This window comes from Pogoniulus pusillus, chromosome 27 (genome assembly GCF_015220805.1).
Source record: "Pogoniulus pusillus isolate bPogPus1 chromosome 27, bPogPus1.pri, whole genome shotgun sequence".
NCBI lineage: Eukaryota > Metazoa > Chordata > Aves > Piciformes > Lybiidae > Pogoniulus > Pogoniulus pusillus.
Window position 1 is genome coordinate 8236957 of NC_087290.1, and position 16190 is coordinate 8253146.

Genomic DNA, 16190 nt, shown 5'->3' on the forward strand with positions numbered 1-16190 from the left:
TTGGCAGGGACCCCAGGATGCAGCTCAGGGTTCTTCAGGCTTCCCAGATGTTGTCCCAGCTCATGGTGAGCTCTGTTGATGGAGCAGGTCCTTGTCCACGAGGACCTGAGGGTATGGCATTGAGTGCCTGGGGAGGCCACTGCAATGATGCTGGTGGGTCCACGAGCTGTCTGGAACAATTGGTTTTGCTAGATCCCAGAAACTATAACAGAACAGTGACCTATTTAGGAAGCCCTGCGGTGCTGCAAAACAGTGCTTCCCCTCCCAGCCCAGCCCAGGGCCCTCACTGCTCTGGCCAGCCGTCTGCCTGCTGGGGGCACTGAAAACACCACTGGCACCGGAGGTCTGTCCTGCTTCTCCCTTGGAAGCTGTGGGCAACAGAGAGACCTTGCATGGCCATGGGGTTTGCTGCTGTCTGTGAAACCTCATGCTGAGGGAGAGCTGCTTAGGGCAACCTGATTGTGGTGGAGGTGCTGGTGAGGTTGGATGGGATTTTGTGGGCCTGGGCATCTGTCCTCCTTGCTGGGGCACACAGGAGATATTTAGCTCTGGGGAAGTGGCGGGAAGCTTGCCCTGCTCGGTGGGTGCTGGTGGAAAGACTGTGTGAGACACCGGGGAACCTGTGCTGTTCCACAGCTTGGCAGTTCCAAGCAGCAGCAGCCTTGCTGCTGCCTGCCTGCTGCGATAAGGAAGCAGGAGCTGCCACAGGCTGTCACTGGCTGTTCACCCATGCGTACTGGGCAAGCAGGGCAGAGGTACAGTCACATAACATCCTCTTGACACCACAGCTGCAAAACTCTCCTGGAAGCCAAGCTGGGGATCAGACTCCCCATCCCCCCCCAGCTCACCAGTCCCTATCCCTGCTCTCCAGATGGCTGCAACTCCCTGTGCTGGGTGCATGTGCCTGAGACAAAGGAAAGTGTGACAAAAGCAGGAGGCTGCTCTTGCTGCTGCCATCCTCTGCTGCAACAAGGCTGCATCTCCTCCACCATGTCCCCCAGTCCAGCACAGAGCTCTTTGCACGGCTGTCAGCTTGTTCTTGCCATGCTTCTGCAGATGGGGGCTGCGCTGCTGCTGCATCAAGGCTGTGTCCTGGGCACATGCTGTGCCCAGCCTTACCACTGTGAGGGAGCAGAGCTTGTGACACCCAGGCAAGTGTGTCCAAAGATGGAGGGTGACTCTAGTGTGATTCCCAGCACTCACAGGTGTGATTCTCACTGCTGCAGAGATATTCTGTGATCTTTCCCCCAGGCATGGCAAGGCTCAGGCTCTGGCACTGCTGTTCAGCTGGGTAAGATGGTGAGGCTGTGGCCTCAGGGAAGACCTAAGTCCTTCTTGCCCTGTCACACTCATTGCAGAAGAGCCAGGACTATACAGCTCAGCCTGGCTCAGCCTCTGATGGATAGTGGCAGGGTTTTGGAGTGAGTGCTCTGGGGTGCCTCAGGGCAGAGCAAGAGCCATGGGAGGCAGCAAGGCTGGTGACAGCGGCAGACCTCTGTTCCTGTAGGTCACTCTGTCCATCCTGAGCTTTCCACCAGAAAGGAGGCATTTCCTGAAAAGCTCTTTTGGGAAGAGTTTATGCTTGTCTGTCTCCGAGGTCTCTGTGCCCTGAGTCGTGCTCCATTTTCTTTAGGCTGCTGGGCCACTTACATCCTGTGAAGGGCCTGGAGGAGGGCCAGCTTCTTTCACACTTGGTGGCAAGGGAGGTTGTCCCAGCACAGAGATTGCAGGGCTTGTCCTGAAACCATCTGCCTATGTCAGCCACTGATGGCCTTCAAACTGTGCGTGGTTCAGGGGGAGGCCACAGGATTTTAGCTGTATCTGACCAACCTTGATGTGAATTATAAAAGGTAGACATGAGTAGAAGGGATATAACAAAGGCTTTGTACCTGTCCCTGCTGAGAGATGCTCATCACATGCTACCTCCTGGCCAAGGCAGACAGGCTACATCCTGAACAGTCTGGTTCCTGCAGGCTTGAGGACAGACAACACGGAGAGAAGCCCTGGGCCCAAAATGGCTCTGCCACATCCTGTGTTGGATTCCCCAGGCCTGGCCTATGCAGCTGCTGGCAGTGGTCAGCTACCCTGTTTCAGCAGCTCTCCCTGTGCTGGATCAGTGACTGCTTCTGATCATGTCCTCTCAAAAAGGGGAAGCCCAGGAGTGTGTGGGTGCACTGGTGCAATGCACAGAGCTGTGTGCACCAGTGTGAGAGCAGAGCATTCCAGTCTTCCCCTCTGTGTGTGTTGTGTGGCAGGGTGAAGACAAGGACTGTGCCATAGGGACCGCACGAGCATAGGTCAGGGTAGATTTTGGAGAGCTTCGTCCCAGGGACCCCTTGCTCACTCTCTGCCCCATCCACAGCTGGATGGTCCATAACGCTTACAAACGCTTGTGATGGAGGTTTCACCTTTTTCTTCCATTGTTTAACCTCTCAGTCACACGGGGCTGGGGGTGGTGGTGCACACTGCGTGTGTGTGCCTCAGCTGTGCAAGGCAGCTGTGCGTGTGCTCGGGTGTGCGCAGTGGGGTGCGCGGCGGGCTGATGGACTCGTTTATGAACCGGGAGGGGTGCTGCAGGGTGCACCCGGCTGAGCACACGGGGAGGCAGGGTGCTGTGCACAGCTGTGCACCGGGCTGTGTGTATATTTGGGGTGTGCTGCGGGAACACCCCGAGATCTTTGACTTAATGCAACCTGCTCTAGCGGGAGGTGTCCCTGCCCGTGGCGGGGGTTTGGAGCTGGATGATCTTTAAGGTCCCTTCCAACCCACACCAGTTTGTGATTCTCTCAGTGCCTGCTGTGGCAGCGGGCGGATGCTTCATGGCAGAGCTTGAGCCTTCCCGGGTCCCGTACCTTACCGTTCCGTCCCGTTCCGTTCCGAACCGTTCTCCCCCGTGCCGCGCCGAGCGGCGCGCGCAGAGCCGGCAGTGCCCGCCCCGGTGCGGAGCAGCCCCGCCCCGCCCCGCGCCGCCGCCGGGGCCCGGCACCGCCGCCGCCACCTCTAGCACCGGGCCCCGCTCCGCCACCGCTATTGGGTGAGTACCCACCGCGTCCCCACCGCCGCCAGTGCCGGTACGAGACCTGGGGTGGGGGAGCGCACCGCTTCGGCATCGCCCACTCGGGTGGGCCTGGCCCGGCTGTGTGAGTGCCCGAGCCCGTGCGGGTGCCCGTGAGGCGTTGCACAAGCCGGGGGGGGGGTGATGGTGGTGTTGCGGGTGGGTGTGTGCGTGTGCCCTCTCCCCGGTGCTGTTGTGGGGTGCGCGTATGCTCATGGCCCCGCTGCTGACTTGCAGCGCCTGTGCTTGTGCATCCCTCGCTGTCTTGCACTGCATGTGCATGTGTACATGTGTGTGCGTGAGCGTGAACACGTGTGTGCATGTATGTGTATGTGGCAGCCCCATTGTGTCACTTTGTGCCTGCCCCACATTGCACTGCGGGGTGTGTTTCTGCGTGCCCCTCACTGCCCTCTTCCACCCCGCTGCGTTGCAACACCTGTGTGTTTACCACCCGCTCTGTGGGGTGCTGGAGGTGTGCATGCACCCTGCTGGGGGCGGGGGGAGCTGGGCACACATTATCTCTGGGGAAACAGGTAACCTGTCCCTGCAGGGTGCCTCAGGTTAGGTGGCATCAGCCTTGGGTGCCCCAGTGCCTGCTGCAGAGCTAGCCCTAGCTTCCATCAAGGAAACAGTGGCCTGGGCCTTTCCTGCATCACTGGGGAGTCGCTGCCAAAGCCATTAGCCCAGCTCGCCGTTAACTGCATCTGGCATCTGGGTCCCTTTTTGGCATAACACAAGGTGGGTGGGTGGCCTTACAGCAAGCTGCTAGGCTGGGGGTGGCAGGGGCTTGTGGGGCTGCAGCCACCAAGGCTCCTGCCAGCACATTAATTTGCCTGGGGAGGAATATATAGAGTGGCAGGCAAGGGCTGGGACATGCGTCCAGAAATAGTGTGGTTTCCAGACAGCCTGTGAGATGCAAATCTTCTGGCCAGTGCCTGAACTAAACTTAGGGTAATTACAGAAAACCGTGGGCTCATGGTGGGTGTGCAGCAGATAGCATTGCTGTGCCCCAGGCTGGCCCTGGCACTGGAATACTCCTACTGGGCAGCACCCACTGCCCTGTCACCCGCTGGGAGCCGAGCATTCCCACAGCGCCTGCGTCAGTCCTGAACTTTGCCCGCTGATGAGTTGTGGCTCAGCCTTTCACCTTTGCTATGGGCTGGGCCGTGAAGGGGGTCACGCTGCCTATTTGGGGCCAGAAATGGAAGGTGGGGGAGGCCTATAACTGATGGTGACAGGGCTATGACTCACCTGTCCTCCCCCCACCTGGTCATTACGTTGTCGCCTGTTTTTGCTCCCACCTAGCAGCGATCAACTCCCTGATAACTACTGTTTTGTAAGGACTCTTGGGCTGATATTTATTGGCCAGCTTTGGGGTGAGGTGTGTGCAGGGGTGCACTGAGTGCCTGCACCCCTGACACACACCTCATGCATCTTTCTGGCCTCTATCACCAGCCCAGAGTGACACTTCAAAGCCAGGCTGTGTCCCTGTTGCTGCTGGATACGGAGTTCCCATGACAAGAGGACCCAAAATCTCTCTTTATGCCCTGGTTGTGACTCGGGTAAATACAGAGTTGTATTGTAAGGGCAGGAAGTGCAGAGGGATTTGGAAACCCCTAAACTTCCTTGTTCTTTGCAAAACTTGTGTCTGGCAATGAGGTGAGGAGCCATTGCCCAGGTGAGACCCATTTGCCCTATGTGGGAGCTGAGCTGGCTACTCGACATCACTGCCAGCAGCACCTGCTCCCTGCCACAGCATCGTCCCTGCCTGTGGAGTGGCCCGACGTGGGGTGCCCGGAAAGGCAGTGTCCACCAGCTGCTGTGCTGAAGCAGTAGGCGAGTGTGGCCCTGCTGCCGGCACTATGGCGGGGGAACAGAGCAGGGAAGGCAGACGACCTGGAAACTTGCAGTGCAGGTCCCTGCGCAGGGAGCGTGTCGGACGAGATTGCGTCTCGGGAAGGGAAGGAGTGGCTCAGAGTTTCAGTGAACGCCTTCCTCGCTGTCTGAAACTCCTCAGTGCCCTGGCAGGATCATGGTTGTGGTGGGGTGATGAGGGGGATACAACGATTCTGTTTGAGGGATTCAGGGAGGCTTTCGAGTTTGGAGACCTTGAGCCAGGTCCCCTTTTCTGCCACCTGATTCCAAGGTGACCTCCACTGTCCCCTGCTAGCTCAGGTGTCACAGTAGTGTCTTTACACGCAATCTCCGGGTACAACTGGTGCCCACAGGCACCTCTCCCTCCCCTGTCATGGCCCATGCATGCCGCTGCCCTGAACACGCCTGGTGAGGGGTAATCCCAGAGCGAGCCCGGGCTGAGTCAGGGAGGGTGCGTTGGGTCTGATTCAGGAGCAGAGAGACGCTCAGCAGCCGCCTCCTGCTCACTGCGTCAGGCTGCACCCATCCGGCATTCCTGGTTCCTGTTGTGCTGCTGGCGGGAGCCTCCCTGGGGAAGAGGGAGCAAACTGCAGTGGGGGTGGGCTGGGGGTGCCGGTGCAGGGAGCATACTGAGCTCTTTGCCCCAGCCCAGGAAGCTCCTATTGCCACTCCTGCCAGCAGTGGTCTTGTGTGGGGCACATGTGGCTGAGCTGCCAGCCACGGGCTCTCCCTGATTAGCGATGCAGATGGTAACGCTTGTTCCCCCTTTTTGTTGAGCGTACAAAGGCTGGGAGGCAGCCTGTGTGCAAGGGGGAGAAACCACCGAGGACAAAGAGCACGCCAGCTGCCTGCCTTCCCGCGCTGCAATTCTAACCAGCACCTGCCCAGCGAGTGGCTCTGATTCTGAGTCTCCCTCTCCACAGACCCGGGAAGGCATCCCAGCAACCCCCTCCCTGCCATGGCCTGGATGTAGAGTGCTCCTGAGGGTGCAGCCCATTCTGCATCCCCCAAGTCATGCTGCCTCAGGGATGCCAGGCAGCTGGGACACCAGTGGCAAGTGTCACAGCAGGGGAACAGGGTTCTTTCCCTGCTATTGTCTGTACCGAGGGCCTGGCACCACCATGGAGGAGCAGAGGAGAGCAACCGCTGTGACAGCATAGCCAAGGGAACCTTTGCCAACAGCACCTGCTGTGGGTCACAAGAAGGAGCTGTGCTGTCCCCAGGCTCAAGTCAGCAATCTGCCCATAGCTGGTATTTCTGAGAGATGAGAATGGAGATGGCTTATTTGTATATGTTTTGGGGTCCTGTCCAGCCCGGGTGCTGCAGGGGAGGGCAGATCAGGCCAAACCCTGGGGCAGAATGTAGTGGACAGAGCCATGTCAGTCCACCTGCAAACGCAGCCTCCTGGCCACACTGCATGCCTGACCTCAGCCCTCCAACTGCTTCCCCTCACTGCCTTGACTCTATCATACACCTGGCACCAATACCATGCCATCGACTGTTGAGCTCTGTCCTTGCCTGCCCTGCAGCTGGGCCTCTCCTGGGCACTTGTTCTCCTTTTGCAGTCCCAAGGAGCAGCAGAGTTTGAGCAGTTCCTTGCTGTCCCCTGAGCCCTTGTGGCTTTGCCAAGAGCAGACTGGGTTGTCCCTGTCTCATTGGGTGCATTCAGGGACAGCAAGGACCACGTGCCCTTGCAGGGAGGTGGCCCAGGCAATGGTGGTGATGCAGCACTGATGCTGCACTGAAGCCAAGGTGCAGCTTGGTGTGACATGCCATGGCATCCATGCACCACAGGGTGCCCACAGACCCTGCACTGCCAGCATGAGCAGCATTGGCTGACCCCACAGGTTCCCTAAACCTCACCCTTGCACCAGTTGGAGAGCTCTAAAGCAGATGCTTCAAACGTGAGAAGTTTTCCTGTCGTCCTTTGTGCCGAGGTTAAGTTCCTGTGCAGCTTCCTGCCCCATTATACATAACTGTCAGCGTGTCCCGTGCGGTGCTGCCAGCCGGCAGCTCCACTTTGGAGTTGTTTATCCGCAGTCCAGGCGCTTGGTGGAAGTTGAAGGGGGGGTGATGGGCACTGACTTCCCTGGGGAGGAGATGGATCCCATAGCAGCCCCACGTGAGGCAAGGCTGTGGGTGCCCCCAGGCGTTGAATGCACAGAGCATTTTCCAGGGGAGGGGGCCAGGGTTTCTGTCAGGCTGCGGTTTTGCTGGGGGCTGGGTGCTCCCGCCCTGCGCGGGGTGCCCGAATGAAAGAGCAACTGTTCCTGGAGGTTGCCGGCAGCGTCGCAGGCTTCTGCGCCGCCCCGGCTAAAATTAGACACTTATCAGAGCTCGGGAGGGATGTGATTTTACAGGTTCCTGTTTGTTAGAGCAGCCTTCACTTAGGGCTGTGTTTCCTGCTCCGTGCCCAGTGAGGACGCTGCCCGCAGCGGTCCCTCCCGGCTTTGCGGTGGCTGGGGTTAGGGCGAGCAGCAGAGAGGCCTCTGTTTCTTCACCAAGGGGCTTTTGAACCGGCAGGCGAGGCGCCGGTGGTGCCGCAGCTGGCAGAGATGGGTGGTTTTGCCCTGTGAGCATTCGTGGTGATGGGAACTGCTGGAAATGCAGCCTTCCTCCCCTGCCCACCTATGCTGCTCCAAAAGGGCTTCTGAGCTGTAGGAGATGATGGGGATCTTGTCCACAGCCAGCCCTGGCATTGTCTGGCATGGCAATGTACAGGGATGCCAGGTTTCTGGGCTTCTTTTGGGGCATCCCCAAAGATGTGAGGCCACTCTTTTTGCACCCCTGGGGCTTGTTGCTCAGACAGGGCAAGGACACGATGACTGGGGTGGTCTTAAAGCTCTAGTGTGCTGCTGTCCCTGGAACGCTCAGATGTGGCCTGGGGCTGGGGATGTGAGCAGCTGAGGTGAGCGGTGGAGCAGGGTGTTGGATGTGCCGTTATCTGATGGCACCATCACCTGTTTTTCCTCCCACAGGCAGGCAGCTGTGCTGTGACCAGCACCCTGACCCAGCACCCTGCCACGGGGGTGAGTGTACCCTGAGCACTCCTGCACCATGTTCAACTTGATGAAGAAGGACAAAGAGAAGGATGGGGCCCGAAAGGAGAAGAAGGAAAAGAAGGAGAAGAAGGAGAGGATGTCGGCAGCTGAGCTCAAGAGCCTGGAGGAGATGAGCATGCGCCGGGGCTTCTTCAACCTCAACCGTGCCTCCAAGCGGGACTCCAAGACCCGCCTGGAGATCTCTAACCCCATACCCATCAAAGTGGCTAGTGGATCTGACCTGCATCTCACGGACATTGACTCTGACAGCAACCGGGGCAGCATCATCTTGGACTCGGGCCACCTGAGCACAGCCAGCTCCAGTGATGACCTCAAGGTGGATGATGCCAACTTCAAGGGCTCGGTGCTGCAGCGGGCAGCCAAATTTGGCTCGTTGGCCAAGCAGAACTCACAGATGATCGTCAAACGCTTCTCCTTCTCGCAGAAGAGCCGAGATGAGAGCACTTCAGAGACGTCCACACCCTCTGAGCACTCAGCAGCCCCTTCCCCGCAGGTGGAGGTGCGCACACTGGAGACTCAGCTCACGAAGCAAGGGGTGCCCCCAGGACATCCCTGTCACCCTCCCACCAGTTCCTTGCGTGCCAGGGTGCCAGAGCTCATTGACAAGAGGTTCCCTGCCGAGCTACGGCTACCCGCCTTAGTGCCCCCACAGCCCCCCACCCCACGGCAGCTGGAGCTGCAGAGGCGCAACACTGGCGATTTTGGCTTCTCCCTGCGCCGCACCACTATGCTGGACCGGGCCCCCGACGGACAGGTGTATCGGCGCATTGTGCACTTTGCCGAACCCGGAGCTGGCACCAAAGACTTGGCTTTGGGCTTGGTACCAGGTGACCGTCTGGTGGAGATCAATGGACGGAATGTGGAGAACAAATCCCGAGATGAGATCGTGGAGATGATCCGGCAGTCAGGAGAGACAGTGCAGCTGAAGGTGCAGCCCATCCTGGAGCTGAGCGAGCTGAGCCGCTGCTGGCTGCGGGGTGGCCAGGGGACCCGCCGTGCTGCTTGGAATGTGAGTAACTTGGTCCTTGCCATGGAGTTGGTGCCCTAAGATTCTACCAGCTGCCAGCATCTTCACAGTGGGTGTTTGAGTTGGGAGGGGCCATGGGAACTGATGGGTGCTGGGGCTGCTCTGGCCAGGAGTGATGCACGGGGAGGAGCAGGAGCCTGTGCCTGGGATGCAGGGGTGATGCCTGCTCATACCCTAGGATGGCAGAGTAGCTGCAAGTGTGGGTTTCCATAAGGACTTGCCATCTGGCAAGAGTAGATTTTGCCCTGCAAAATGCTCATTGTGCTGCTGGGTTTGGTATTCCTCCTGCCAGAGGGGCTCTGGTAGAGCCCAGCTCTGTTACCTGTGAGAACTGTCCCTCACTGGTCACCATGACAGCATGGTGTGGCAGGGGAAGGACCTTTGTTCTTTGCTGTTGAGAATTCCCTAACACTGCTCTGCAGGAGCAACTCCACCTGCTCTGCTCCCTGCCCTGTTGCCCACATCAACCTGCCCATGTTGTGATCTCTCTCTGGAGATCAGGAAGAGCAGTGCAGCGTGCTGGGGACCAGGAGCTGCCGATGATGTGTGTAGCTCTGCCTGTGTGACTGATGCTGTATAAATAGAAACTTAATGGCTGGGTGACCCACATCTCGCACAAGCTGCCCAGCTCTGCTGACCCTGCCGCAGGCTAACCAGCACCCTGGTCAACTGGCACTCTGATGGAAGCCCCCCAAAATACTGACAGCTGGCAGGGCTGGTCCCCCTCCATGGTGGCACTGAGGCACAGCAGCATGGCATTGGTTTAGCTTATAACTGTGCTTGGTTAGTATATTTTTAAGCCTGCTTTCGGGAGAGTAGGGGTGCCTGTGCCTGCAGAGCAGGTCACCTGCACCAGGGAGAGCCATGCTGAGCATGGCAGGGCCCTGTCCCCATGGGATGGTGGCCAGGGTGGAGCAACGGTGGCTGTGATCAGGCTGTGGTGGTGGCCATGGGGCTCTGTGTGCTCCCTGAGCAGGTGCACATTGCAGGGTGAAGTCTGCCCCAAACTGGAGCGATGGCTTTCCAGCAGCTCCTCCCTGCACCCTGGGCAATGCCAGCTGTGCTGTTGGGATAACCCCTGGCTGGATAACCCCATGGGGCTGGGGAGCATGGCTACTGCCCTGAACACAGGAGCAGATGTGTGTGTTTGATGCAAATGCTGAGGGCTGGTGAGGTGTTTGTGCCAGCCAGGAGTGCAGTGCTGTGGCTGGGAAGGGAGAAGAGTGATACCAGTGCCCATGGGCCTGTGGGGGAGAGCCTGCAGCGTATGACCTTGTGCTGAGTCCTTGCATGATTAGATGGCCTCAAATGGAGGAAACTGGAGGCCAGAAATGTAGCAGTGACCACATTCATGGCATCTCTGGGTGCCACCAGAGCAGAGACACCTCCTGACATAGAATGTCATTTCCTCCTGTGTGGTGCAAGGGTGCACCAGGAGGATGTGTGAAGGCTGTGCCAGTGCTGGACCGCTGAGACTGTGGTGCAGGTTGTGGGCCCGGGTCCCTCATCCATTGAGGCAGTGCAAGGTGCTGGCACACAGGGAGGCCCAGTTCTCCCCCAGGCCCCACTGAGCTCCCTGGAATGTTTCTGGTCCTAATTTAAATAAAAATGATCCTTTTTCAAACAGGAAATTATAGACATATTTTGGGCTGCTGCTCTGAAAGCCCCTCCCCAGCTGGACTGGGGACAGTGCCGGGCTCCTTGTGTACTGTGTGGGGTTTAACCACCTTGGCAGGGACCACGTCAAGCCACCCTCATCCCCACAAACTCACACATCAGACCCACCGCCTCTTGGGGGGCTTTCAGTACTGAGAGGTGCATGGGCAGCGAAACAGTGCCATAATATGGCTGAGCATCAGGTGAAATTACCCCACCACATCCTAGCCCCTGCTACTGGCATGAGGCAGCCAAGGCTGGCTTGGCACCATGTTTGTATTTATTTATTTACCAGCAGAATTCCTCTGGCAGAGCCCAGGCATGCACTGGCCAGGCAGAAATATTCCAGAAATGCTCCCAACTGCTCCAGTGCTTTGGTGGGACCACAGGCATTTAGCAGCCCACACATGCCATGCTTGCCCACCAGCCATGTGTACCCTGGTTGCTGGAGATTGCTGCCCCCAGGGTGCAAGGCCACAGTGTGGATGGATGCTGACTCTTTGCTGTGCACCATATCCCACTGGGGGACTCCATGGGTAGCCAGGGGGCACATGTGGTCGGTCTGCAGGACTCCCATTGTGCTGGAGGTTCTTTGTCTTTCTGTCCATACTTTCTCTGGGAGAAGCTCTTGTGTTGGCTCTTCTACCCTTGTCACAGGGGTGGTGCTGGTGAGGCATCCCTGGTGTAGGCATCATGGGACCATGTGAAGGGGGTTTGTGTCTAGCAAGTTTGTCTGTGAGATTGGTGCATCTCCACCAAAGTTCCCAGTGGGGGAATGGGAGCAATCTGCTGGTTGGGCAGAAACACTGCCATGGCTGCACAGCTGGTCCTGGTGGAGATGGCCCCTGGGAGCCAGGCTCCTCCCTAGAGGGTGTCTTGCCTCAGGGATGTCTCAGGAACACTCAGGAAGGCAGGACACACACATTGCCTGGATCTGTATGAGTTTGGCTCACTATGGAGGGGTGAATGGGCCGGTGCCCTCATCAAAGCCTCTTGTTCCTCCTGTCAGGGAACGTGGCTGTGACTTTTTGCTAATAAGCCAGTGGCTGCTGCAAGCACTACCTGGGGACGTTGTCAGCACCCTCCACAGCATCGTGCCAGCCATGCCAAGAGTGTTTGGCCAGGACCCCCTTCTCCTTCTGGGAGTAGTTCTTGGCTCTGGTCACAGGTCAGGCGTGACCTGCTCAGACACTGGCTGGGGTCCCCAGCATGATCATGCCCAGGCAGTCACCATCTCTTCCCCACACTGCTGGTGTTTCTGGCTCCCTGCCACTGGCTTCCTCCCGGCAGGCCACGCACAGGGAAGCCCCCAGCCCCTTACAACTCTCCCACTGTTTCCAAAGAGACCTTGGACCTTCATCTTTTCTCAGCAGCTTTGCTGTGAAAGCAGCTTTACCTTGGGCTGTCACACCGTGCTGGTGGGCTGCTGTGCTGGCTGTCTCCATCTCTGGGAGCACTTTGGGAGGCTGCAGCGTCCATGAGAAAACAAAAGCAGGAGCAAGTGGTGTCAGGGCTGTCCCGCCTGGCACAATGCCAGGCATCGCGCTGCAGCACCCCAGGGTGCTGGGAGGTGCAACCCCATCCTTCGCAGCACAGGACCCGCCCTGGCTTCCCCGAGCCCCGGAGCTGTGCTCGGCCTGGGGAGTCTTTCCTCACTTCCCTCAGCACAAGCCGTGGGACGGAGGCCAAGCAGTTCCCTCCGGCGGTGTCCGGCTGCCGCCAGCCCACATCACTTCCTCCGGCGGTGACGGCGGTGGCAGGGCCCCGCTGCCTGTGTGCCCCCCTCCGTGATCCCTCCAGCTGCTGCTGCGCCGCCGGGGCCCTCGCATTCCTCAGCTATTTTTAGGGTGGCCCTATCAGCCCAGCTGTCCCTGCGCCGCCGGCTGCCGCCCCTTTAGTGCCTCTCCCACCGCACCGCGCCGCGCCTCGCTCGCCTCGGCGGAAACCCTGCGCCCCGTTCGCCCCGACCCTGCGGTAAGGTGGGGACCCCCAGCGTGACCAGCGTGAGGGGGGCGTGTGGGAACCAGTCTTGGCACTGGGGATTGGGGCCATGAGGAGCCCGCACCCATCCCTGGGGTGCTTTGGTGGCCAGGAGGTGTTTCTTGCAGCCGCCCTGAGGACCTGAATGTCGGTGCTGTCCAGGGACAGGCTGCGTGGAGGTGGGAGCTCATGGTCAGAGTTTTTTGGGGGCTCTGACCTGTGGGCAAGTTTGTCACTGGACCCTGGTGCCCAGCCTGTACTCTGGGTGCTGGCATTACACACTGCGATGACGGGACACAGGGGACCCCTTGGGGTCAGGGTGATGTACTCCCGGACATGCACGTTGGTTCAGTGGCCAGGTGCTCCTCTATACTATGCCTGGCCCTGGGATGGTGAGATCTCCCTGTCACGCCTGGCTGCGACCCACCCTGCTTTTGAGAGTATGGCATTAGCCAGGGCAGGGGCCCCCATTGGAGCTGCCCAGCTGCTGGCACGAGCTCAGGCTCAGAATAACCCCGGCTGTCTAGGCAAGCAGGGCGCTCGGGGCAGAAAATATCCCTTCCCTCACTCTGGCATTTGCTTACTGCAGCGGCCTGGTCCACCCAGGGTAAACCTGGGGCACGGTCCTGCTGCCTGACTAAAGGGACTTTTTTTGCACAATGAGTTTTGTCGAGTCTTAGCCTGGCACCTGCTTGTCTCTAGAGCCCTTCCTATAGGCACTGTCTGCTGACAGGGCCAGTGGGCTCAGGTGCGCGTTCCTTAGGGTGCTGGGCTTCCTGTGTAAGAACATGTGCTCGTACTGCGTGCCGTGGCTCAGTGTCCCATGGGCCAGCCCCAGCCTGTCTCACCTCTCCCTCTCTCCCCAGCCAGGGCTGCGGCTCCATGAGACATCGCCATGGCGTTTTCATCCCGGTTTGCATTCTGGGAGCAGAAGGGAAGTCTCTTGCATGTTTGCCCGTGCCACGCGTTCCGGTCACTTTGCCACACACTGCCAACCAGCTCCCCCAGTTTGCCCAGTGCCACATTCAGAGCAGTGCTCCCAGCCTTTCTCTCTGCTTCCATGCTAGGGGCTGCACTGAGCAAACAAGGAGCTACCCCATGCCCTGCCACAGCACGGCTACGGTCACTGACACGGCCACGCATGCCATTACTAACCTCGTCACTAACGACTGCTTTGCTGGTCTGGTCCCTAACATGGTGTGAGTGCCACTGGCTGGCCCCAAACGCTTGTAGGAGCTGTGCCACTGTGAGTCAAGGAGTGTTGGCCATGCAGTGCACCATGCACTGCTACTGCAGTGTCATGACCAAGCCCTGGAGCCCAAAATACTGGAGGGTTTAACTGCCCACCCCACCAGAGTCACTCCAGTCAGCAGGGAGCTGGCATGTTCCACAGTGTAGCTGCCACAGAGATTAGCCAGTGACACTTAAAACATGCTGTGACGCCTGGCAGGGTGACGTGCAGAAAGGCAGAGCCCCTGCAGGGAGCTGCACTCGAGGAGGGGGCCTGGGCCAGGCTGGCAGAGCACTTCCCACCTTTGGGGTTGCTGTAGCTGAGGCTTATCTCTGTGCTTTCCCTCATTTTTTTGGCTGCCATGAAGCCTGGAAGGGCACAGGTCCTTGTTCCCTGTGGCTGTTTCATGCAGTAGCCTTCTGCCCCACTGGCATGGAGTGATGGTCCCAAGGGCTTTTCCCAGTCTCTCTGTGACTTTTCTCACAGCGGGGCCCTGTGGCGGATTGAAACTTGTTTGTCTGACCCTCAGGTCAAGGACGAGGACAAATCCTTAGCTGTGAAAAGACCTGGGAAGGAGGATGGGGCTGTAAGTGTTGCAGGGCATGCACAGGGTGGAGCTGTGTTGGGAACGGGGCCTGCCCTTGGTGGGGACAGAGTCCTTGCTTGGGGACATCACAGAGGGTTATGGGCTCAGTATTCTCTGAGCCTACTCCTGTCTTAGTCCCTGGAGAGTGCTGGTGGCTGCTCCAGGGCAGCCTGTGGAGTGTGGCAGGTGTTTTTGGCAGGGATGCCAGCCTGTTGGTGATTGATGCCCACCTTAGTGGCTACAGTGTTGACCCACCAAAGCTGTTGGCAGAGAAGTCTTGCATCTTGCCCTGCACACTGCAGTGGGGCTGCCAGTGTCCTGAGCACTGAGTTGCACCCTTACACTGGCAGCCTGAGGGTTGATGGGTCCCCGCATGTTTGGCTGGGGGAGGTCACCTTCACTCCCTGCCCTAGGGTCTGGTGGGAGGCTGTAGGTTGTCTGGGGAGGGAGGCTGGGTGCTGTATCCTTTGGTGCCAAGGTCTGGCTGGGAGCTGTGCTCCCACAGTAGGGCACAAAGCCCTGGGCAGCACCATGTCCCACACAGTGGGTGCTTGTGGTAGCAAGCAGTGTGCCACCAGACCTCAACTCACACCAGTGTCATTGTGGCTGCAGTCAGAGAGCCCAAAGGATGTGGTGCCCGCAGCCCCGAATCCTGAGCCTTCGAAGAGCCCCGAGCCACAGCCTGGGCGAGGGAAGAGCCCAGAACCAGTCCTGAATGGGGCAGCTGTGAATGGGCTGGAAGGCCCAGCCGCTGAGGTGCAGGGTGATGATGGCCAGGGGCTGTCCCGCCGCAAGGTGGTCCGGGTGGTGCGCAAGGTGGTCCGCAAAGTCCTGCCGGGGGAGGATGCCAGCAGTGCTAAGGAGCCAGGGCAAGACACCAAGTCTCCCGAGCCAGTGCGAGATGCCAAGTCTCCTGAGCCGGTGCCACCCCCCAGGAAGGAGGACATGGGCCGTCCTGTCATCCCAGCTCCCCCAGCTGCGCCACCTCCCCCTGCCATGCCAGCAGCCCCTGCCAAGCCAGAGCCCAAGGATGAGATCTCAGCGGGGCTCAAAACCCTCATGGCAAAGGGCAAAACCAAAGAGCGCCATGCACGGCTCCGGCTGGGGGACAAGCGAGAGGAGAAGTCCCCTGAACCAACAGGGGGGGATGCAAAGCCATCCCCATCCCCGGCTGCTGAAGCCATGCTGGAGCCACTGGTGCAGCCTACGGGAGGGAAAGTGGAGCCAGCAAAGGCATCCGCTGTGAAACCCACCGCCCTGGAGCGGCACAAGGTACCAGTGTGTATGCACGGTGAGGGGTACTCTAACACGGCAACAGGCTTGTGCTGCCTGGTGCAGCGTAGTGTGAGCTCACCCGCATGGTTTGCAGTGGTTTTGGGGTGTGCAGTCCTGGGTTGGGGGGGGGTCAGTTTTCGAGGTGGTTGTGTGCACTCACTGCGGCCTCCCCATCACGCTGCCCCTTGTCTTCCCCCCGGCTCACATGGAGAAGAAGCAGCAGCTCAGCGAGAAGCGGCCGACCCCCGTGAAAACCACCACAGCACCCCCCAAGAAGGTGTGTGGGAGCAGGGCCCCGAGTCCTCAGACACTACAGGCTATCTGCTGGTGTCCCGACTCTGCTGGCCTCTGCCCCAGCCTTTGCCCCAATACCTACCCTAAGCACTGTTGAGCTGCAGGGCTGGGAAAGCTTTTTCCATAGCCCGCCGTGCACCTGTGTGCCA

At 59.1% G+C, this 16190-nt stretch overlaps 1 protein-coding gene across 9 annotated transcripts in view; it reads left to right on the forward strand.

Moving 5' to 3' along the window:
- Window positions 1-2960: 2960 nt before the first annotated feature.
- Window positions 2961-16190, forward strand: part of MYO18A (myosin XVIIIA) — a 38581-nt gene continuing 25351 nt past the window's right edge. For 6 of the 9 annotated variants that reach the window (XM_064166010.1, XM_064166013.1, XM_064166014.1 and 3 more), the window contains exons 1-2: window positions 2961-3034; window positions 7909-9001. In XM_064166010.1, coding sequence (XP_064022080.1) covers window positions 7988-9001 — 1014 coding nt within the window. In that variant the 5' untranslated portion in view covers window positions 2961-3034; window positions 7909-7987. Of the gene's footprint in view, window positions 3035-7908; window positions 9002-13730; window positions 15745-15774; window positions 16025-16190 lie in introns of those variants that run through there. The other 3 variants (XM_064166012.1, XM_064166018.1, XM_064166011.1) reach the window with 3 other exon arrangements.